The sequence below is a fragment of the Hemibagrus wyckioides genome, linkage group LG25 (assembly GCF_019097595.1).
Source record: "Hemibagrus wyckioides isolate EC202008001 linkage group LG25, SWU_Hwy_1.0, whole genome shotgun sequence".
In the NCBI taxonomy this organism is placed as follows: Eukaryota; Metazoa; Chordata; class Actinopteri; order Siluriformes; family Bagridae; genus Hemibagrus; species Hemibagrus wyckioides.
This window is the reverse complement of record NC_080734.1, coordinates 10,793,036-10,814,580: the sequence shown is the minus strand read 5'-3', so window position 1 is coordinate 10,814,580 and position 21,545 is coordinate 10,793,036. Positions and strand designations below refer to the sequence as shown.

At 41.6% G+C, this 21,545-nt stretch overlaps 2 protein-coding genes and 4 non-coding genes across 7 annotated transcripts; 1 reads left to right on the top strand and 5 right to left on the bottom strand.

Annotated features, from left to right (window-relative positions):
- Positions 1-568: 568 nt before the first annotated feature.
- rps7 (ribosomal protein S7) lies at positions 569-5,909 on the bottom strand. The gene is made up of 7 exons (XM_058379672.1): positions 5,837-5,909; positions 5,129-5,212; positions 4,970-5,041; positions 3,803-3,946; positions 2,685-2,749; positions 1,188-1,338; positions 569-682 (listed from the first exon to the last, which is right to left on the bottom strand). The coding sequence occupies exons 2-7, from the start codon at positions 5,201-5,203 to the stop codon at positions 605-607; spliced, it is 585 nt and encodes a 194-aa protein (XP_058235655.1). The 5' UTR covers positions 5,204-5,212; positions 5,837-5,909; the 3' UTR covers positions 569-604.
- Positions 939-1,159, bottom strand: LOC131346327 (small nucleolar RNA SNORA73 family). The gene has a single exon (XR_009203594.1). It is a non-coding gene; the product is annotated as a small nucleolar RNA SNORA73 family (small nucleolar RNA).
- Positions 2,380-2,600, bottom strand: LOC131346330 (small nucleolar RNA SNORA73 family). Its single transcript, XR_009203597.1, has one exon. It is a non-coding gene; the product is annotated as a small nucleolar RNA SNORA73 family (small nucleolar RNA).
- Positions 2,823-3,043, bottom strand: LOC131346329 (small nucleolar RNA SNORA73 family). Its single transcript, XR_009203596.1, has one exon. It is a non-coding gene; the product is annotated as a small nucleolar RNA SNORA73 family (small nucleolar RNA).
- Positions 4,096-4,316, bottom strand: LOC131346328 (small nucleolar RNA SNORA73 family). Its single transcript, XR_009203595.1, has one exon. It is a non-coding gene; the product is annotated as a small nucleolar RNA SNORA73 family (small nucleolar RNA).
- Positions 5,910-7,508: 1,599 nt separating the features above from the next.
- On the top strand, positions 7,509-17,796 carry rnaseh1 (ribonuclease H1). 2 transcript variants are annotated; one of them, XM_058379373.1, is made up of 9 exons: positions 7,509-7,624; positions 7,906-8,010; positions 8,110-8,228; positions 10,515-10,658; positions 10,773-10,872; positions 11,003-11,057; positions 11,582-11,666; positions 12,302-12,426; positions 13,688-17,796. In XM_058379373.1, the coding sequence occupies exons 2-9, from the start codon at positions 7,943-7,945 to the stop codon at positions 13,766-13,768; spliced, it is 777 nt and encodes a 258-aa protein (XP_058235356.1). In that variant the 5' UTR covers positions 7,509-7,624; positions 7,906-7,942; the 3' UTR covers positions 13,769-17,796. The 2 variants fall into 2 exon arrangements, with proteins under 2 accessions (XP_058235356.1, XP_058235355.1); XM_058379372.1 differs by having other exon boundaries at positions 7,531-8,010.
- The last annotated feature ends 3,749 nt before the right edge of the window (positions 17,797-21,545 follow it).

The window sequence follows — 21,545 nt, the reverse complement described above, 5'->3', positions numbered from 1 at the left end:
ATGAACCCCACATTTCAGATTTAGTTCCCCTTTTTGCAATTATAATAAATCTAGAGAAAAGTCTTCAGACTAGAGGTTAAGAGGTAGCAACGAGGAGTTCGTTCACCCCAGCCTTACACTTTCAAGATCTCACCCTATTATTATCCTCAAACAGGTTTGGATCTCTTATCTTCAAATAAAGAGAGAACAAAACATCTTACACCAGGCATCTTCAGTCTTATTCACAGTGTAGCTGAAGTCTTTTATTCTAACTAAAGGGGAGCCACACCTGAATCCACTTGTTTAATAAACAGGTCTCCAATCAAGGGTCATCTGTTTGGCTGGTGTGAAACCCTGCAGTCATAACTGAGGATAAGACAACTGTGTGGTTCCAACATTTAAGCAACAGTTTGGGGATGAAAATTACATTATGGCCAGGTTTATGTGGACAACTAGCTATGTACCAACAGATGGGAAAATGTACTTTGCATCTTACAGCCAGAATCATTTCCTCTCGCACAGGTTGAGATCAGTAGCATTGCATTTGATGCAGTAAAGTCATCGCACATTAAGAATCAACACAGGTGCATATGATGGTATACAAATTTATTTTGCCATCTGCACTTTACAGTTGGAATTCTGGGAATTCAAATACAACATCTTTGCCTGTAAGCTTCTTGTAGACACCAGCGAAGGTCTCAACCTAGGAAAGATTTTACAGAGAATTAGACAGCGCACTAAACAATGCAAGCAATTAAATGCATGTAGAAATTAAAGTACACAAGTCACAAAGCTACATAATCAAATCAAACTGATGGTCTAAAGTATGTCTAGCCCAAATCATTTTCAAAGAATTAGACTGTAGTCAACAATATTAATATCAAAAGTTGTATTTAACAATTCAAGCCACTAAATAATTTGTCATATGAACCCTATTGCTTAAACTGTATCTGCAAGAGAAATGTGCACTGCATGGTTTACCTCCCCAGTAACAGCCATTAGGCTCTGGGAAGACCTAGGAATATACAGGACGCCGTCCACACCAGCTAAACGCCGGGGACATGCATGCTATCCAACGTCGTGGAACGGGACTGTACGTCATGGCACTGGAGTGCTACGCTCCCATACGCCACACGGACAGAGCCATATGAGGAGTGAACTCACAGGATGTCCACGTTGGTTGGACTGAGAATAGAACTAGCACTTACTTTGTGTTCGACATTGTTTTGCTGTGCCTTGTCAAGGTGGACCTTGATGAGCCGACTACTGTCCAGTTTCACGCGAATCCTCTTGCCAACAATCTCACTGGGGTAGACCAGGTCTTCAAGGATGGCATCGTGCACGGCAGTAAGAGTTCGGCTACAGAACAGAAATACAATCAATACTCACGATCCTTTTGATATTCTAGTGAACTACACAGTAACTCATCTTAAAGTACGCCTGTACTGAACTCATTTATGGTAGCACCCAACCTACAAAAAACAATTCTTATAATACATGAAGGTACTTGGGATTAGGTAAGATTAAATGCATAGCTAACTTCACACCTTTTCATTTGAAGCTGCCACTACAATGTACACAAAAATAATTCAGGGAAGACTGGAGTTCGGTTAAAGGTGATATACTTTTAGTTTTAAATGTAGAAACTGCTAGAAGGCCAACTCATTCAGCACATGTTCTTGAACAAAAAAGAAGGTTGGACTGCCATGGTACATTAACAGTATTGGGTATTTTTAATTTCTAGACTGCAGATCATGTATAGTTGTGGGCAGTATGACAATCCACTATACCAGTCATAACTTTTCATAAGGTATGGATTTTATGGAGCACTCGCATTTGGGAAAAAAAATCACATTTTAGCACAATGAAACTGTTACATCTGCATTGTGGTCACATCTGCTACTAACTGGGCTGGACAGAACTCAAACACAACTGCTGGTAAATGCATTAACTAAAAATCACTTATCACACCAATTATTATAGCGTAGTGATGTCTATATCCCAAAGACATGCAAGAATCTGTATTTTTAAACACATTGTGATGGGGGAAAATGCTCATTTAATGTAGCCTGAAGTATTACTGGTTTAATTATATTTGGGTTTATTAACCACAAACAAGCTTTTGCTCATTATTTTCACAATCGATAATCATTTGGTTAGCCTCAATACTTTTCCCCTAAGCATTCAATCAGAAACTAGGCTTTGAGCAATATATGCTTTAGATTCAGTTTAGTAAAAGAAAAAATTGAACATGACAATCTAGAATTCAATATTGAAAATAATGTTGTATAGTAAAGTGTTTCGCCTTATCACCCAATCCAAAGGATATATAAACAGATTTAATCTACAATGACTGCTTAAGTCACATTCAAGATAATTTAATATAGTTAAATTATTAAAGATTATGCACTGCATGGTTTACCTCCCCAGTAACAGCCATGAGGCTCTGGGAAGACCTAGGAATATACAGGACGCCGTCCACACCAGCTAAAAGCCGGGGACATGCATGCTATCCAACGGCGTGGAACGGGACTGTACGTCATGGCACTGAAGTGCTACGCTCCCATACGCCACACGGACAGAGCCATATGAGGAGTGAACTCACAGGATGTCCACGTTGGGTTTTTACTTTTTTGGTGGAAAAAATAATCCTCACTCAGGTAGAAGAGCAATAATCATCCAATTAGACTAAAGCCAGATCTTACCTCCTTGGGCGCTTCTGCTTATTCTTTGTGCGGCTTTTCCTTGTGGGCTTGGGCAGGATTCTCCTCTGCAAATAAACAAACATTCTTGTATTAAAAACCGGCAAACCTTTTAAGAAGTTAAGCTTAGCAACTGTTTATGGTTATGCACTGCATGGTTTACCTCCCCAGTAATGGCCATGAGGCTCTGGGAAGACCTAGGAATATACAGGACGCCGTCCGCACCAGCTGAGAGCTGGGGACATGCATGCTATCCAACGTCGTGGAACGGGACTGTACGTCATGGCACTGAAGTGCTACGCTCCCATACGCCACACGGACAGAGCCATATGAGGAGTGAACTCACAGGATGTCCACGTTGGTTGTATACACTCATACTAAGTGCAGCCAAGCTTCTTTAAATGTTACAATTTAACCGCCCCCTAAAGTGCCAATATACATCAAACACTAAGAGAACACTTCAAAGGTTGCTGAGTTGAAGAGCACACAGGGGTTTTATGACCTGGAAACTTCCATAACATTTTTAGGCTACCATTTTGGCCACCTCAGGGGAAGGGGGAAGAAAAAAAAAAAAAAAAAAAAAAAATATACATACTCAAATGCAAAGAGAAGACAATAAATACACAATGTGGTGAAGATCTTTCTATAATATACATGATTTGGAGCATTGCATTAAAATATTCCTGCTCATCAGTTTTGCTGATACTCTAAACAGAAATGTACATTTGAGTAAAATACCCTTACTAGCCCAAAAGTATTTTTAGTTTCACACAATCAACTGCAGCTAGCTACTGGTCTCATTCTTGCCACATTAGTCAGGCATTCTAGCAATAAATAGTGTCTAGTAAGATGAATGGATACAAACGGAGTCTGTACAAATACATAACAAGCTAACTAATTGTGCACACATTTGGGCTAAATTGGGTTAACTATCACTAATCACCTAGCTTTCATGTGCAGAAAATGTGACTCGTAAAAACAAACATTTACTTGCCCAGTAGGCTGGCTAATGAATGCTTTGTCCAGTACTGGTGTACTACCAGCCAGAATACACTTTTCTTCCCAAGTAGCAACTGTTAAGCTTTATACCCAACAGAAAAGGCAGTACACATCTTCCTTACCTGTGCAATGAAGACCACATGCTTGCCACTGAACTTCTTCTCCAGCTCACGCACGAGCCGCACCTGAATCTTCTGGAAAGCCTTCAGCTGGGGCACGGGCACGAAGATGATGATGGCTTTTCTGCTACCACCAACCTCGATTTCCTGAAAATACAAAAAAAATAAGTCAGCAGTGCTTCTCAGCCTCAGCACTGCGAGTCTCAACATTACTTTACATGGAAGAAAAACCTATAGAGATTAAGATTATGTACTGCATGGTTTACCCATTGCTTAAACTGTATCTACAAGAGAAATAATGTGCACTGCATGGTTTACCTCCCCAGTAACAGCCATGAGGCTCTGGGAAGACCTAGGAATATACAGGACGCCGTCCACACCAGCTGAGAGCCGGGGACATGCATGATATCCAACGTCGTGGAACGGGACTGTACGTCATGGCACTGGAGTGCTACGCTCCCATACGCCACACGGACAGAGCCATATGAGGAGTGAACTCACAGGATGTCCACGTTGGTTGGTAAATAAAAAAATACCACTTGTGTCTGAAAGATTTACACAAGTGCAACAATATCAAATTTTACTTTATTTGTGAAGCAGTGGAATGGCATACCCAAGTGAGACTTATACTCTCAGACTCAATAGTCTGATTACATATAAATGGAGATGAACTGAAACATCCTTCCTTACTGTAAAAGCATATACAATGAAACCAGCAGCTTGATATCTATGTTGAGTGGCATATCTGACCAACAAATGCAAAAATGTGTTCAGCGGAGGAAACAAACCAAGCTGCCTTTTCATTAGAGTGATTAGACCCTGAACTTGGGTATTAAAATTGGTCATGTCCAATGTACTGGGATATTTATTACAAAAATACAGTCATGTCATGATTTCATTTAACCAAGTCATTCTCACACAAATGGAAAAAATCCATTAAAAGGCTGTTAGGATTAGATCAATCTTTGCCAAAACCTTAAGCATAAAAGTATAACGTTACAGAGCAGGTAATGAATCCAAACATGAGAGCACCTGCTCAAGCATCTCTCAACCCACTATTTTTGCAACTTTAGGCTTCATGAGGTTAACTTCCATCATCCGTGTGGAGACGGGGACAGCATGTGAACTGTTCATGGCATTTTAGTTTTAGAATAAAAAGTCAGTTCTGACCTTAGCAGCAGTGATGTTGAGCTCCCTCAGCTGAGCCTTCAGGTCGGAGTTCATCTCCAGCTCAAGAAGAGCCTGTCACAGGGAGAGGAGCAGAAACATATTTAACACAGACATCAATGAAGAGTGAAGGGTGTGTGTGTGTGTGTGTTATCACCTTACCTGGGAAATACCAGACTCGAACTCATCTGGCTTTTCGCCGTTCGGCTTCACGATTTTCGCGCTGCTACTGAACATGGCCTATGACTGAAACACAGAAACACCGAGTCAAGCAGCCGGTCCGGTCCGAGCTCACACCAGATCAAACTGAGGACAGCTTTCTGCGGCTTTAGCTAGCTAACACACATATCCGAGCTAAATACACAGACAGAAATAAACCACCTAGTCAACCAGCGATGAATAAACTAACCAGTCCAGTAATAAACTATTAGTTTTCTTTACACTGAAGAGAAAGCAGAAAACGAGCCCTCTTGCGCGAGAGCTGATCTCGTGGTATCATTAGCAGGGTAAGCTAACACCAGTCACCACTAAGAAGGAGACAGGAGTACTGACCTAAAGTACACACTTTTACAGAGTTTTAGATCAAATACTGCTAAACTAAAACTAATGAAAATACCTAAAATAAGCTCCCAGTACAACAGAAGCCCAGACAGGCCCAAGCCCTTTCCACCGCGCTTCTCCATGTCTCGGCTAGCCATGTCACATCTCTGAATATTACTTTATGCAAACTGCCATCCGACTCAACAAACACCTTTATCTAACGTATCCTTGTGTGATTACACGATATAACCGAAAGAAATCGTAACAAATTGTCTATTTTCGACATTTTAGCACGTTATCTGCTCAAGACATTACACTGAACTAACCTACCTCAGTCAACGACGGCCTGGAAAGAGGCCGTAATCTCGCGAGAGGCCGGTAAAAGCGCGTCGCCCCGAGGATCATGGGAAATGTGAGCGGAAAACGCATTTGATCTTCCGGTCTGTAGAGGGCACGCGCTGCCTTAATATAAAGGCAAGGCAGGGCAGGGCAGGGCAGGGCAGGACAGATGGATAAATATAATTTTAGACAAAATCAGACTTTTGCAGTTTATATTCTTATGAATCCAATTCTTCTTTTATTTTTTGCATTGGAACTTTTGCATTAGAAGAGCCTCTATGAGCATACTTAATAAAAACAAACACCTAGTTAGGTTTAAAATCCTTATTTCACATTGAAGGTGCTTTCAAGGGAGAGATGTTTTCTTTGTTGCTTAAGCAAGAAATGACCAGTTTATTTTGGTAATGGTGAGCTGGTGCAATATGGAGGATTACTACTAATCAGCTCCACGGTCTCAGGTTTGATCCTGAGCTGGTGTTACTGTCTGTGTGGAGTTTCTGTTAAAAACAAAAAGAAGGAAGGAAGAAAGAAAGAAACAAAGAAAGAAAGAAAGAAAGAAAGGAGGGTTAGGGTAAGGAAGGGAGGAAGGAAGGAAGGAAGGAGGGTTAGGGTGGAAGGACGGACGGACGGACAGAAGGAAGGAAGAAAGGAAGGAAAGCAAGCTGCAATAACCTGTTTGCACAAGTGTTCACACACCTTAAATTATATTTTGTTAAAATATCTTTTGCTTCTATTACATCATTCAGTCTTCTGGGCTAGCTGGGTTTGGATATCTTGATGTAGCAATTTTATCCCACTCTTCCTTATAAAAAAAACATCCTAGATCTCCCTAAGGTGCAAAAGGACCTCCTGTGCACAGCCCTATTCAAGACATGTTTTGGAGGGATGTCCTGATATTGGCAATGCCACAATTAATGATGGCCTTCGTGAGGTTTTTGGGCCCTTGAGCAAAGCCCCTAACCCACCCTGCTCCAGGGGTGCTGCATCATGGCTGACCCTGTGCTCTGACCCACCCCCAAGGATGGGATATGCGAAGAAAGAATTTCACTGTGCTGTAATGTATATGTGACAAATAACGGTAATTTAACTTTTCTTGTATACCTCTCTCTGCATCAGTACCTTTCGACAGTAAAATCCCATAATTTTGTAAGTTCAGACTGGTCTGATGACACCCAGGTGCCTTCAACAACATCCTACAGAAACAGATCATCTTCATTTGGGGTTAATCAGCTCACTTCACTGATAACAGAATTACCTTAAATGTGATTGGTTCATTCTGTCACATTCTGCAGAAACCCTTATCCAGGGTGACTTACATTTTATCTCATTTTATACAGCCGAGTAACTGAGGGTTACGGGCCTTAGTCAGGGGTCCAGCAGTGGCAGCTTGGTGGATGGGGGATTCAAACTCACAACCTTCTGATCAGTAGGCCAACACCTTAACCACCAAACTACCACAGCCCCACAGTCACCCCTAAAAAAGAATATGTACACCTATGCGACCAGTTTTTTTCTAAACAGGTTACTTTTTAAAACGTAATTTTTGGTTGCTGTATCACATTAAAAGGTAGAACAAGATGATATATGGTTCATCTTGGTTTAATTATTTACAACTAATGCGCTAATTTACAGACCACTAGGTGGCAGTATTACACCAAAGCTGCCTTTAAAGCTAAGCTGTAGTATCTAGACGAGGAAGAAGCAGTACAGTCGCTCACCTGCAGGAGGAAAATAGAAAACAAAAGTCCTGTCAAGTTTCTCGTGTTAGAAGTATTATAGGTACTTTATTCTTTCTTACTAGTATTTATATTCTAATTATAGAAGGTTTTTAGGGTTATTTAGCTCTTTTTTTGTTAACCGAAATTAGCCGACGCTAGAGAGCCGCCATGTTTTATAAAAAGGCTCTTTAACGAGCATCACTTTTCTCTGACGCATTTCACTTTATCGTTAACTCCAGGCCTGATTTCGCTTTCTTATGGTGTCGGGTGGTTGGTGGTGGTTGTCAGTTTTCTTATCATGGACTAATTAGAGGGTATGTTGAGATTATCCAGTGTTTCCAGTCTTGTCCGCAGGGCTCTGTGTGTTAGCGCTGAGGAAATGGGTAAGAAAGGTAGATTCTTTTACGCCGTAAGGAAAGGACACAGACCTGGAGTCTACCAGACATGGTGAGAACATCATCTCCTCTCATCCTCATTCTTTACACACGTTGTGTATTCGGGTTTAATCCTTACGTGTTGCATCTTTCTGCTTTGTTTATCCCAAAGGGACGAATGCAAATTTCAGGTGGACAAATTCCCTGATGCTCGGTATAAAAAGTTTGCTGTTGAAGATGAAGCATGGGCTTTTGTAAGGAATGAACCAGCATCATCATCATCATCAGAGAGTAATCAAAATGACCTACATTTACTTTCTTCCTACTTAATGGAAAGAGCTTCATGCTGTATCTATCTGTCAGTCTGTCTATCTACACTGATCAGGCATAACATTATGCCCACCTGCCTAATATTGTGTCAGTCCCCCTTTTTGCTACAAAACAGCTCTGACCCTTCGAGGCATGGACTGCACTAGATCCCTGAAGGTGTGCTGTGGTATCTGACACCAAGATGTTAGCAGCAGATCCTGTAAGTTGCGAGGTGGGGCCTCCATGGATCGGATTTGTTTGTTCAGCATATCCCACAGATTCTTCATTCCTGAACCATTTTTGCTTTGTGGCATGGTGCATTATCCTGCTGCAAGGATAGGGAATAGGGAATACCGTTTTCATGAAAGGGTGTAGATAGTCTGTAACATTGCTTGTGTAAGTGGAATGTGTCAAAGTAACATCCACATGGAAGGCAGGACCCAAGGTTTCCCAGCAGGACATTGCCCAAAGCATGACACTGCCTCCACCGGCTTGCCTTCTTCCCATAGTGCATCCTCGTGCCATGTGTTCCCCAGGTAAGCAATGGACACGCACCTGGCCACCTTCTTCCGTTGCTCTGTGGCCCAGTTCTGAATCTTACATGCCCATTGTTGGCACTTTCGGCAGTGCACAGGGGTCAGCATGAGCACCCCGGCTGGTCTGTGGCTTTGCAGCCCCTTACGTAACAAACTGTGATGTACTGTGTATTCTGACACCTTTCTATCAGAACCAGCATTAACCTCTTCAGCAATTTGAGCAACAGTAGCTCATCTGTTGGATCAGCTCACACGGGCCAGCCTTCACACCTCACGTGCATCAATGAGTCTTGGCCGCCCATGACCCTGTCACCGTTTCACTACTGTTCCTTCCTTGGACCACATTTGATAGATACTGATCACTGCAGACCGGGAACACCCCACAAGAGCTGCAGTTTTGGAGATGCTCTGATCCAGTCGTCTAGCCATCACAATTTGGCCCAATTTGGAGATAATCAGTGTTATTCACGGCACCTGTCAGTGGCCATAATGTTATGCCTGATTGGTGTATAATTAAAGAGCTGAGAGCAGAGAGTGATCCAGGGATGTTTATTTGTTTTCCCCACTTGATTTCGTTAATATATATATTTTTCAAGAATATTATTTACATTCCCTGGTGGTCTAGTGGATACAGCTCTTGCACTCTCACCAGCGGCCCAGGTTTGATTCCTGAGCAAGAACCAACTCAGCCACTGAACCCAGATAGAAATTGGAGGGTTGCATCAGAAGAGCATCCGGTATAAAACCTCTGCCAAATCAGATGATCCACTGTGGCAGCCTTGAATCGGAGCAGCTGAAAGAACATTTGGATAAATTTAGATTTGAATGATCAACTTTTATCTGTTTATTAGAGCTATAGAGATTTCCTTTCCTGAGCCTTTCATTCACAGTCTGCCAGCTTTACAGTCACTGACACTTTGCTGTCATACACAGAAGTGCAGTGAAATTCATATCTGTTGAATCAGACATGCAATGTAGACGTATTCACACCCAAAGACTGTTCTACACTCATCCGACATTCAGTTACAGTCATTACATTTCATACAGCATCCAGTAGAAATGGGGTATTGGTGTCTAATAGTGCTAACAGATGGGTTTTTATTTTAAGTGTTCCAAAAGAGGCTATTGAACCTGATAGCTAAAGGGTATGAAATGTTCTTGAATCTTGATGGTCTTGCTGGGAAAAGGATGAGAGAGGATGTGTTGGGTGACTGGAGATTTTGAGGTGCTGGGGGTCTTACTGAGACAGCAGTTAGGTGTCCTGTAGTGTGGCTCGTTGCAGGTCTGTGATCCTCTGGGTCCAAGTTCACTTTATTTATAGGCCAAGTTTTTTTTAAGTTATTTAGGATTGGATTAATGATATTCCATTCAAGTGTCAACTGAATCTAAAGATACTGGACAGTGGACAACTTCATACACAATGAAAGCAAAGCATAAATTGAAGAGAAAGGAACTTGTACAAGTATAAATGGTGCATGAGAAAGAGACTGTACCACAGATCTGGTAGCCCTTTCCATCTTATTACTTTAGGATCCATCTAGCCTGCATTTTGTGATTTAGTTGCAGACACTTTCTTTGCTTTTTTTTTTTGAATATCTCTTTTAAAATGGCTGTTTATTGCTATATATCTGATTAATTATGAGTATTAGTAAGTGAAAGTTGCCATGTCTGTCATTCAATTACTGTTCTACAGTTCATAGTGATGCTGATGGTTCTTTTTTTGTGTCTCTAGAGCCTGAAGCCACTAAGCATACCACAAGTGTTCCTGTCGCCTCTAAAAGGTCTGTCGAAGAAGACAAGGTTGATGGAGGGAGTGTAAAGCGAGTGAAACTGGAGCCCTCTGCTGCTGAAAGTACTAAGGGGTTCACCTACATGGGTAATAATCTTGAAACTTTCCTGAAAGTAATCGGTTTCATGTTAATCAACTTTCAAACACCAGAGACGGTCAGGATTGCTGCTTACAAGCTGTATGTGTGTGTTCTGGTTGTAGGAGATGCTGTGGTGGTGTACACAGATGGCTGTTGTACCAAAAATGGAAGACATGGAGCTCGTGCAGGGATCGGCGTGTACTGGGGACCCAATCACCCTCTGTGAGTAATGCACATTACTAGCATAATGAATGTATTTTCTGGTAACATAATGCTGCAATTCAATTTCATAGTTGGAATTATATGAAATGGAGCTGTTTAACTTCAGACGCTCAATTATCTTTATTTCTAGTAATGTTTCAGAGAGGTTATCAGGGAGACAAACCAACCAACGAGCCGAACTACAGGTGAGGATAAGGCTTTCGCTATCAGAGTGTTTAAAGCAATACGTGAAATAAAAATGTAAGGTCTGGTTTTGCTTGATATACATTTGGCCTACTGAAGGTGATGGTAGTTAATTAATCAATGAATTATTTTTTTATGCAAATTCAAATACAGTATATTGGTGGCTCAGTACATTAACAACAATGACTTCCATAGAGGGAGTCAAAAATGCCTTGCTGAGCTGTAGAGCCTACATTTAGCTCTAGAACTATTGGAAAAAGGTATCTTTATATATATATATATATATATATATATATATATATATATATATATATATATATATATATATATATATATATATATATCCCCTTTTCATGTTTGTGTCAGCACTGAAGTGTTTTAAGTGTTAAATGTGTAAGATGTTAACAGAAAGTCATTGTTGTTTAACTTGAGGCTCAACTTTAACTTGAGCCTCACACCTCAAGTACAAACACTTCTGCTTTGCCTTGGCTGTTTTAATGCTCTTCATTTTCCATTTCTGGTTCAGGCAGCCTGCAGAGCACTAGAACAAGCCATAGATATGGACATCAAAAAGCTGGTTCTCTACACAGACAGCAAGTTCACTATCAACGGTATTTTTGAATTTTGATTTTTTTTTTTTTTTTACCTGCATACAATTCATACAACAGCATTTGAAAGTTCCCTTTCAGTCTTCTGATGCCGTTTCCTTAAGTTCAAAATGATATACAAATGGAATTTATATTTACACTGATCAGGCATAACATTATGAGCACTGACAGGTGAAGTGATTAACACTGATTATCTCCTCATCATGGCACCTGATGATACTCACATGGTAAGTGGGTGGGATATATTAGGCAGCAAGTGAACATTTTGTCCTCAAAGTTGATGTGTTAGAAGCAAGTGTAAGGATTTGAGCGAGTTTGATGAAGGGCCAAATTGTGATGGCTAGACCACTGGATCAGAGCATCTCCAAAACTGCAGCTCTTGTGGGATGTTCCCAGTCTGCAGTGGTCATTATCTATCAAAAGTGGTCCAAGGAAGGAACAGTGGTGCACCGGCGACAGGGTCATGGGCGGCTACTTCAAATTGCTGAAGAAGTTAATTATGTAAAGTTTCGGCACCAAAAGGGGGACCAACACAATGTTAGGCATAACATATGACACAATGTCATAATGTTATGCCTGGTCAGTGTATATATATTTAGAGTAGTTTATGTAATCCTACTTGTGTTTGCTCCATGAAGGCGTTACCAGCTGGGTGAAGAACTGGAAAACCAACGGCTGGAGACTCAGTACAGGTGGTGCAGTGATCAATAAAGAGGACTTCCAAAAGCTTGATGAACTAAATGAAGAGCTTGATGTTAAATGGGTATGTTGATGTTACAGTAGGTATGGTCTAAGATGTTAAATATTAGATTGTATCTAATTCATTTGTTTAAAGTCGGGGATGTTTTTTCACCTGTTATTTATTTGGTTGGGTTGATTTCATGGTGCATGTTTAAATGCAGCAAACATTTCTGTGAAGACACAGAATTTTAAGATTATTAATGAACACCCATAGAGCATGTGTGTTAATATTATACATTTTATCAATATAAGTTGTGGGCAGTAAGACATTTCTGTAAGTTATATTTCGACCAAATGTTGTTTAAGATGTATTAAACTCCAGAGTGATGCATCCATTGCCCTAGTGAATAAGCTTCAAGCATGAAGCCTGATGTCACACCCACACAAGGCCAGGAGTCCAGTAGAGCAAAATTGACCATGCTGTCTGGCTGGGAGGGAGGTCATTACTCTCAGTTAGGTTGACACGAGCCACTTGTGGGCATCTATAAGCTCGTATAAGGAAGAGGGCAGACTGTGTTGGCCTTCATGCCCCCTCATTCCTAGCTGTGATGTGGTGATGAAGAGCTGCCTACTCTGTATCTGATATTGTTGTTTTCTCCCAATTTGGTCTTTTGAAATTACCAAAGCTTGGACATAATTTCTATTTCTACTTTCTTTCTTTATATTCTTTAACTATTACTTTTTGCTGTTATTTTAGGATAATTGCATTAACACTGAAATGCCATGTGTACAATGATGGAACAAATCTTGACCAAAACGAATTGTGTGTGTCTTTGAATTGCATAGTCTTGCCATTTTCTCAGTTAAAATCTGTATTCAATCTAGTCTGTCCAAACTTTTACTGGTAGTGTATATTTGCTCTAGGACTACAACACGCTTGTTTGTGTAGTGAGATGGCATTTTCAATGTGCACAATCCTTCTTTCATGGATACAGCAGAAGAGTTGATGTGCATCATTCTGTGTAGTTGGTCTGTTCTATTTAAGCCTTATAAAATTTATTAGAGCTGTGTAGATAATGTTAAAAATGAGACTACCAATGGTGACAAGAGCTCACTTCCTTTCATGGCATTTTGGCAGGGACCAGCGAAAAGCTGTGTTCCTAACAATAATACGCTGAACTCTTATTCATTTGAATGATCCTCTGTTCAGTTGTTCCCTTCTCATACATTTTTAGATCTCTTACTTGTATCTCTGCTGAGCTTTTTTTATTTAAAAAATATTGTCAAATACAAGCTAATGTAGTATAGTCATCCATATTCAAGACTCTCATTCTTTGTTTCAGATGCACATCCCTGGTCATGCTGGCTATTTGGGAAACGAGGAGGCAGACCGACTCTCTAGAGAAGGAGCAGCAAAACCTTAGTGGTAACTGGCGTCGGCTAATGAAGACTGCTGTGTTCATGCTTGAGCTCAGGTTATAAATAGTGTTTGCGTGTGTCGTCACTGAGTAACGCAAACCCCTGCACTTTTTTTTTTCCAATTTTCATTTTACATTTTTCTGTAAATGAATATTTGTTTTAATGTGTTTCTAGCTTTTTCTGGGCGCAAACCTTTACAGACATGGTTTGTGGATTTCTAACCATATAATTACGTGTAATAACCAGCAGTTAAATGTTAGTAGACTGTATGAAGTAATTATTTATCAGTGTATAATTTGTTTTGTTCATTTGTGAAAATCCACCCACTGTAATACTGCAGTTAAACACCAGATGGCACTACTGTTTTTTTCACATTGGTCCAGAATGGATGTATAATGTTATAGAATGGTGAAAGAAAATGCAAATAGTCAGGAGACATTTTAAACTATTTCTGTGTTGCTTAATAACTTGCACTGTGCCTTACAAGCTTTCACCACTTTTTTTTTTTCTTTTAAGGCACAGATATGTTTGTAACATCTAATAAACACTGGGGAAGGCCCATACATTTGTGGCCTTGTTTTAGATGTCTGGTTACTAGCAAGATATGTGCGATGTGATGGTCAGTCATCGTTTTATTTCTTGTTTTTTTTACTCAGCATCGACACGCATAATGTGCTGATTTGATTTACTTGGAGAAGTATGGCCTCTCAGGTACGTGCTCAGCAGTGAGATGGTGTCCTCTGAGCATCGGCTGTTTGTTTCCAGTCTGGCTGGATGAGTGCTCTCTCCAGCTCTCTGCAGTAAGCCTGTGTCTAGACAGCGATGCTACACGTTAAAATTCTGATAAGCCCCGCAGCAAAGAGGGAGAGTGAGAACATATTCTCCTTCATGAGAAGAAGGCAGGTGTGAATCCCAACATAGCTCCCAGCATGCTCTGCTCTGATCTCCACTGCAGCACCTCGGCTCCTCTGGAGGCCTGCGGAGACGTGTATCATTGACGCTGGGATATGAAGGCAATACCTTTGGGCGAGACTCAGGATTCATATAGCTAGCAGGGTGTTGAGTGTATATCACCTCACACAGCTACTAGTTGTCAGTGGAGCTTTTTCGCTGTACACAGAACTCCATCGTGTGTATGTAGCACGCACACACCCAGATGACATTAGTATACAGTGCTGCAGTCTTTCTGATGGAGCTGAAAGCCACGAACTTCAGTCAGAACTGCAGCAGAGCACTTCAAATTCAGCTCCTTCTGACAGACTGGTGCATGGCCTTTACTGGCATGACACATACATGCAAGCAAATGGGTTCCAAACAGTGCATGTTCTGAATCGGAGATCCCTCCACCTTTCTCTGTTTGATAGTCAGACATGGCGCTAATTCATCGAAGATGAAGGGAGTGGAGGAGGGGCAGCAAACACACCGTCATTAGCGCGCATCTGGTCTCGCGGCTCTTCAAACAGCGCCTCGCAGCTGACTCGGCTCCTCCAACCTGGGAGCAGAAAGTGTAGGGGAATTTCCGATAATGAATCCAGCGCGAGGCCTTCTTTTTTGCTGTAACATCAATGGCGGCACCACGCTGTGTAGGCACAGGGAGTCACAATCAAACACATTGGCACATCATAACCGAGCCGACATCTGTTTCCATGACAGCTGTCTGGAGCAACATCAGCATAAGTAACTCCCGCCTCAGAACTTAGCCTGACTGTTTGATATCTCTAGTGAAAAGCGAGAAGATGATTCTGTTAGGAAGGCTGGCTGGTTTGTTGTTTGGTTCTGCTAATGTAGAAAAGGAAGTTTGGAGTCTGTGAAGATGGCGGGATCAGAAAGCCGAGTGGTTAGTGAACCAACTCCGATGAGCTGTGTGAAAAGCTTCTTGAGTGGAGAGAGAAGCAATACAGACACTAGTGAGGGTTCTGAAGTCGTGCCGAAGAGCAGGCAGAGAGTTTGGTGGGTACAAATCTGGGATGAAGCAATCTCAGTGGCCCTTCAGCATCTCTGAGTGAAACATGAAAGAGGTTGAGCTACTATTTTATTCTCAGTCTTCCTGTCATCCATCTCTGTCCATTCAATCTGTGTAGGTGCTTTACTCTGGGCCTGTTCTGTCAGGGGTCGGGATCCATCCTGCCTGACTTACACATGCTTGTGAGGGGGACTCTTTTACACAGCAAGGTTAATACAGACACTGCAGCATTCTGCTGCTCCTCAATTGCCCCCAGTTCCCCAAGCCATGCTTCCATATCTAACACAACAAAGTGTGTTGTTTTAAAAGGATAAACTACAGTATCTTGGTTCCTAGACTGTATAATACACTTTCATATGCTATACAGCCAAAAAGGTTGTTGAAACCTGACCCTATTTATGCATATCCCCTTTCAAACCTGGTCCCCCGTTTCCTGTTAATAATAACCTCCACTCTTCTAGAATGGTTTTAGATTTTGGAGCATGACTATGGGGATTCATTCATTCAGCCCTAAGAACATTACTGAGGTTATACACATGGTTGGTGTTCCAGTGCATCCTAAAGTTGTTTAGTAGGGTTGAAGGTCAGGGCTCTGTGCAAGCCACTCAAGTTCATCTATTCCAGTTTTGGGTGTCACTTTGTGCACAGGGGTATTGTCATGCTGAAACAGACTTGGGGATCTTAGTTTCACTTTAAGGGAAATGGTAATGTTACAGCCTATTAAGACATTCTAGACAATTGTGTGCTTCCTGCTTCCTGGCAATTATTTGGGGTGGAACCACATATCCACAAACGTTTGACCAAATAGATCCCAAAATTTTAGTGGGAATTCTTATTTTAAAATAAAAACAGATAGTGAATGTTATAATCTTGATTTCCCTTATAGACAGTCTCTGGTTCTGCAGGACTGTTACTAATGCCTCCTTACCCAGTATGTGTTGAATGCTGCAATGTTGTGAATCTCTCACATTACTGCAGATGTACATGGATTTATGGGTTTCACATTTATCCTCCTCAATTTGTGAATTATTAATTATATTCAGTTCAGTTGCCAGTTAATAGTCTCCTTTAAGGATTCAGCTGTAGAATTTTTTTTTTTTAATAAATAGAAATGTATTAATTTCTGCGTCTGTCCAATGTTAAAGTATACATGCAATGAAAGCATTGTGTCCTTGACCTGGATAGTGCAGATGGCCAGGTGATGCACTTCCACTTAAGAGGGAGAACTTGGAAGAGTATGAAGTGCTGTGTGGCCTCCAGGCTGACAGTTTGTGATTAGCTCATCAGCTCATAAACCACCACTCAGTAGAAACTTGCTCCATCTACATAATAGTGAAGAATGAATTATTACAATATTGCAATCTTTCAAGTACTTTGCTTACCGGAAACAAGATTTCCAGGTAAGTTCTTTGTGCATGTTTGTGCCTGCTTGATATGAACTTTTAAAAGAAGCTCTTTATCTGCATGATTTCATGCATTATGCTGCTGCCACATGATTGGATAACTGCATAAATGTACAGGTGTTCCTGTTAAAGTGTGCAGTAAGTGTATGTTGGGTTCATGGCACAAGACATCCTTCAAGACCTGCATTGCTGATCTGAAATAAATTGTCAGTCAACTTTACTGTCTATTAACCTGTTAAACAGATGAAACGTTTCAGTGAACCTCAGGAAGACTCTGGAACTGAACGTTCTACCAAATTCTACAGAGGGAATTCTCTGTCTGTGTTTTGATGATGGTGATGGTCACTAACATGTCACTATAAAGTGGTGGCTAAAAGCTATAGCACCATTTTCATACTGGTGAATGGGATGGGGACATTGTTGTCTTTGAGGAGAACCACTCGCATTAGGGTGAAAATGATTTATTACCTAATAAAGGTGATCAGTGAGAAGAATCTTGGAATGATCTGTCAGGAACAAATCTATTTAAATGGATGAACATACAATCTTCCACAGCATAACGGGTCACAGGTAAAATCACTGAAATATGTTTTGATGTATGTTATTCTACAGAACAAATGTAGATGTGTTGAAATTAACTGTACATAATAAAATCCAATATTTGTGATATCGGTGTTTTTCTCATTTCTCCTAATTTACTGTCAATATCCAACACTGAGTCAGATTTACTGAGGCCAATTCACATTTCATGGGGCTGCGGTGTTTAATTTGCTTTCCATGTTGTCCCAATTGATACATCCTCACAGATTTCCATGTCCTCCCCCCAAAAAAATCCCATCCAGACTGCATTCTGGCTTTGTGCCTGGTTTACTCGGGTTAGGCTCCAGATCCACCTTCACTCTGACCAGGAGAAAGTGTTGAGTGAAGATGGATGAATGAATTTCAAATAGATACAACATGTTTTCATGAAAAATTTAAATTGTTGGACCACAGACTTCATAAGCCATTTGTTGGTCGATCAATATTCATTTCTTGCTGCATTTTTCCTCAGAAGGACTGAAAGAAGGTGAAAAGAGAGAAAGCCGCGAGGTCAGTAAAAATCACGTTCGGACTACAGTCTGGCCAGGATGCATCGTTATCCTGTGCAGAGATCACCGGTCAGCTTGGCAGACTCTCAGTTGCCCTTGACCATAAGTCTAGGGAGAGAAATGGAGAGCAAGTCAGGACAAGGTGAAGAACAAATGGTGCCATTAAAGGAAGCAGCTGCTTACTGGAGCTGTGGTTGCTCTGGCTGACCCTTCTATCCGTAATGATGACAAGGTCAGCTGGGCAGCTCTGCTTTCCACCACTCCGCACAACTCAACCATCCATCAGCTCCCACACTTCTAATTATGCGGCGGCGCTCTAACCAGGCGTGAGATATCATTACCCTGATGGGAGAGGCCTCTGTCTTTGGATCAACGGCACACACGCACATGCTGGGTTGCCTGGGAGGGCACACGGTCTGGAGCGCTGAGCTGGATCCTTTCACTCCTGTGTTTTGCGTGTGTGATTCATTCATTGTCTTCACCAAGATGTGAAATGAAGCTGATCAAAATAATAAAGAGAGAAGGGGAGGCAGCCTGTATAAACCTTTGGACCAAAAAATAGCTGCAATTGTTCATGCTGGCAGAGACCAACACTCGATTGACTCGACTCTGATTGAGGCAGAAATGGCAGCGTGAGATTTTGTCTCTCCATGGTGCTTGGGTTTGAAGCAATTCGATTTTGTTAGCAAAAATACTGCTGTGTTGCATTAAAGCATTAAATTGTGTTAATGTTCATCCCCTGGCACTTGGGAGGCTTCGAAAATGAACTTTTAATTGCCAAAGTCCAATCCATATGAGAACATGGGCTACTGGAGGTCGGTGGTCTGCTATGAACCAATCATGGAGACAGAGTGAAAGAGATGAAGAGGATTGCAGAGAATAGAATTGAAAAAGCAAAGCGCAGCGAATGAAGATGACTGAGGCTGCAAAATGTTTCAAAGAGCTTCACTCTAAGTAAAACAAGGACAAAGCTTCACAAAAGCTTACAACTGATGCTGCATTTGGAAGCCACTGATGAAAAAGAAGAATATCTCCTGAGAAATGTCGAGAGGATGGACCAAGGAGCAAAAGAATAGAGAAGGCATTCTTCACAGGTAGTTAGAGTTGTCAAATCTCAGAGGCCAATATCAATAGCTCTATGGTGCCCCCTGTCTACTGTCTGGGGAATCTCCTGTTATTTGAACTGACTCATCCATCAAATGTCTCTCTCTATATTTCTTTCTTTCTACCTCTCATCTCCTCTGTTCCTCCTCAGAAAACAATAAAGCGTCACAGTGACAAGGCATCTATGAAGGCTCTGCTTCCATAACACAAGCTGGCTTTGAGGATTCAGACATATAAAGTAGCCAGAGAACACTGCATCTCATCAGCAAACAGCAGGGGCTGCCTTCAATTTAATTAGCCTCCCATGAGATCCTCGCCTGACGGCTTCAGCCTGAATGGATGAGTGTATACGTTGTGCACATTATTGAATATTTGAAGAGATCAAATGAGTGTCCATAGGGTTATGAGGAATGAAGGGTTGTCCCTTTTTTTTTTTTTTGACTGGGTGTCTCTGAAAGGATGCAGAAGGTGAGACGAGGTAAAGTAAGAGAGACAGGCAGAGAGAAGGAGAGAGGCTGCTTACAGCCCACATCTACTGCATTATGGGGCTGATGTCTCTCTCTCTCTCTCTCTCTCTCTCGCTCTCTCTCTCTCTCTCTCTCGCTCTCGCTCTCTCTCTCGCTCTCTCAAATTCCATCTCTTTTGTGGGATGAGTCAGACTAGGCGAAGGTTTGTTGTGCCACATTTTCTGTCTCATTGGAGCATGGCCTTCTGGAACTGCAGATGCCCTCTGCATGTTCACACAGACACAGACAGAACAACAGTGAGGCTCGATACAAAATGGAGCAGTCGAGGAGCACGGCAGAGACAAATTCACCAGAAGACCTAGTGGGACTATTAGAATGAACTGTGCTTTTGTGCATCATCCCCATTCACACAGGCATACATTATGCTACTGTGCATACACTGTGTGTGTGTGTGTGTGTGTGAGCAGAGTCTGACCCTAGTGTGCACCAAACCTCCAGATTTTGGTTACACAGGAAATTCTGCTTCACCTGCCCCTCCCCAATCCCCACAACCACACCTGAGAAATGGCTCAGAGGTGCCTACATGGCCCCCAGAGTCACGGTGCCCACCATCAGTTACTCATGAGAGAGAAAAAGAGAAAGTAAGTAGGGTGGATTCATGAAACTCATCTCTCCATACTGAGCCTGTGCCATCTGCTGAGCTTGGCAGCTTGCAGTGCCCATGGGTGAAGCACAACACTGTCCATTATCTTTCTCTATCACCTAATGCCATGGGAGGACTACACACACAGTGTCTACAGGAACAATGAAGAGAAAAAGTATTTGTGTACATTTGGTGATTATCTAATATACTTAAAATGCATTCCATTTCAAGTATAGACACACATGTCAAAGTTGACAGAGGTGGAAAAATTATTCAGATTCAGACAACACAAATGACCAGCATCTACAGCATAAATTAATTAGTTTTTTGTAGCATTATGTTTTATTTTGTGTGTGTGTGTGAATTTTGGCCCATTCTTCTTGGTAAATTCTCTTCAATTCCCCAAGGTTACAAGGGTCCCACTGATGGACTCACAATTTCACAATCCTCTATAAATTTTGATTGAATGAAATTCAATTCAGGAGATTGTCTAGACCATCAAGGCCTTTTATTCCTAGAGCACAAATACACACACAGAGCCAGTGAAAAGTTTGAATATTGAACATTTCCCATTGACAAGATGATTGCTACTTTATATATATATATATATATACACTATATTGCCAAAGGTATTCGCTCATCAGTGACATCCCATTCCTAATCCATAGGGTTCAATATGATGTCAGTCCACCCTTTGCAGCTATAAAAGCTTCAACTCTTCTGGGAAGGCTGTCCACAAGGTTTAGGAGTGTGTTTATGGGAATTTTTGACCATTCTTCCGGAAGCGCATTTGTGAGGTCACACACTGATGTTGGACGAGAAGGCCTGGCTCTCAGTCTCCGCTCTAATTCATCCCAAAGGTGTTCTATCGGGTTGAGGTCAGGACTCTGTGCAGGCCAGTCAAGTTCATCCACACCAGACTCTGTCATCCATGTCTTTATGGACCTTGCTTTGTGCACTGGAGCACAGTCATGTTGGAAGAGGAAGGGGCCAGCTCCAAACTGTTCCCACAAAGTTGGGAGCATGGAATTGTCCAAAATGTCTTGGTATGCTGAAGCATTCAGAGTTCCTTTCACTGGAACTAAGGGGCCAAGCCCAGCTCCTGAAAAACAAC

What these genes read in the sequence shown, in the direction of transcription:
- rps7 (XM_058379672.1), bottom strand. Translation starts at nt 5,203, where the DNA reads ATGTTCAGTAGCAGCGCGAAAATCGTGAAGCCGAACGGCGAAAAGCCA. An exon ending in ATGTGGTCTTCATTGCACAG is followed by an intron (nt 2,750 to 3,802) that starts GTAAGGAAGATG and finishes GTTTATTTGCAG; the next exon opens with AGGAGAATCCTGCCCAAGCC. An exon ending in AAGCAGAAGCGCCCAAGGAG is followed by an intron (nt 1,339 to 2,684) that starts GTAAGATCTGGC and finishes TCTGTTCTGTAG; the next exon opens with CCGAACTCTTACTGCCGTGC.
- rnaseh1 (XM_058379372.1), top strand. Translation starts at nt 7,880, where the DNA reads ATGTTGAGATTATCCAGTGTTTCCAGTCTTGTCCGCAGGGCTCTGTGT. An exon ending in TGGGGACCCAATCACCCTCT is followed by an intron (nt 10,873 to 11,002) that starts GTGAGTAATGCA and finishes CTTTATTTCTAG; the next exon opens with TAATGTTTCAGAGAGGTTAT. An exon ending in ACCAACGAGCCGAACTACAG is followed by an intron (nt 11,058 to 11,581) that starts GTGAGGATAAGG and finishes TTTCTGGTTCAG; the next exon opens with GCAGCCTGCAGAGCACTAGA.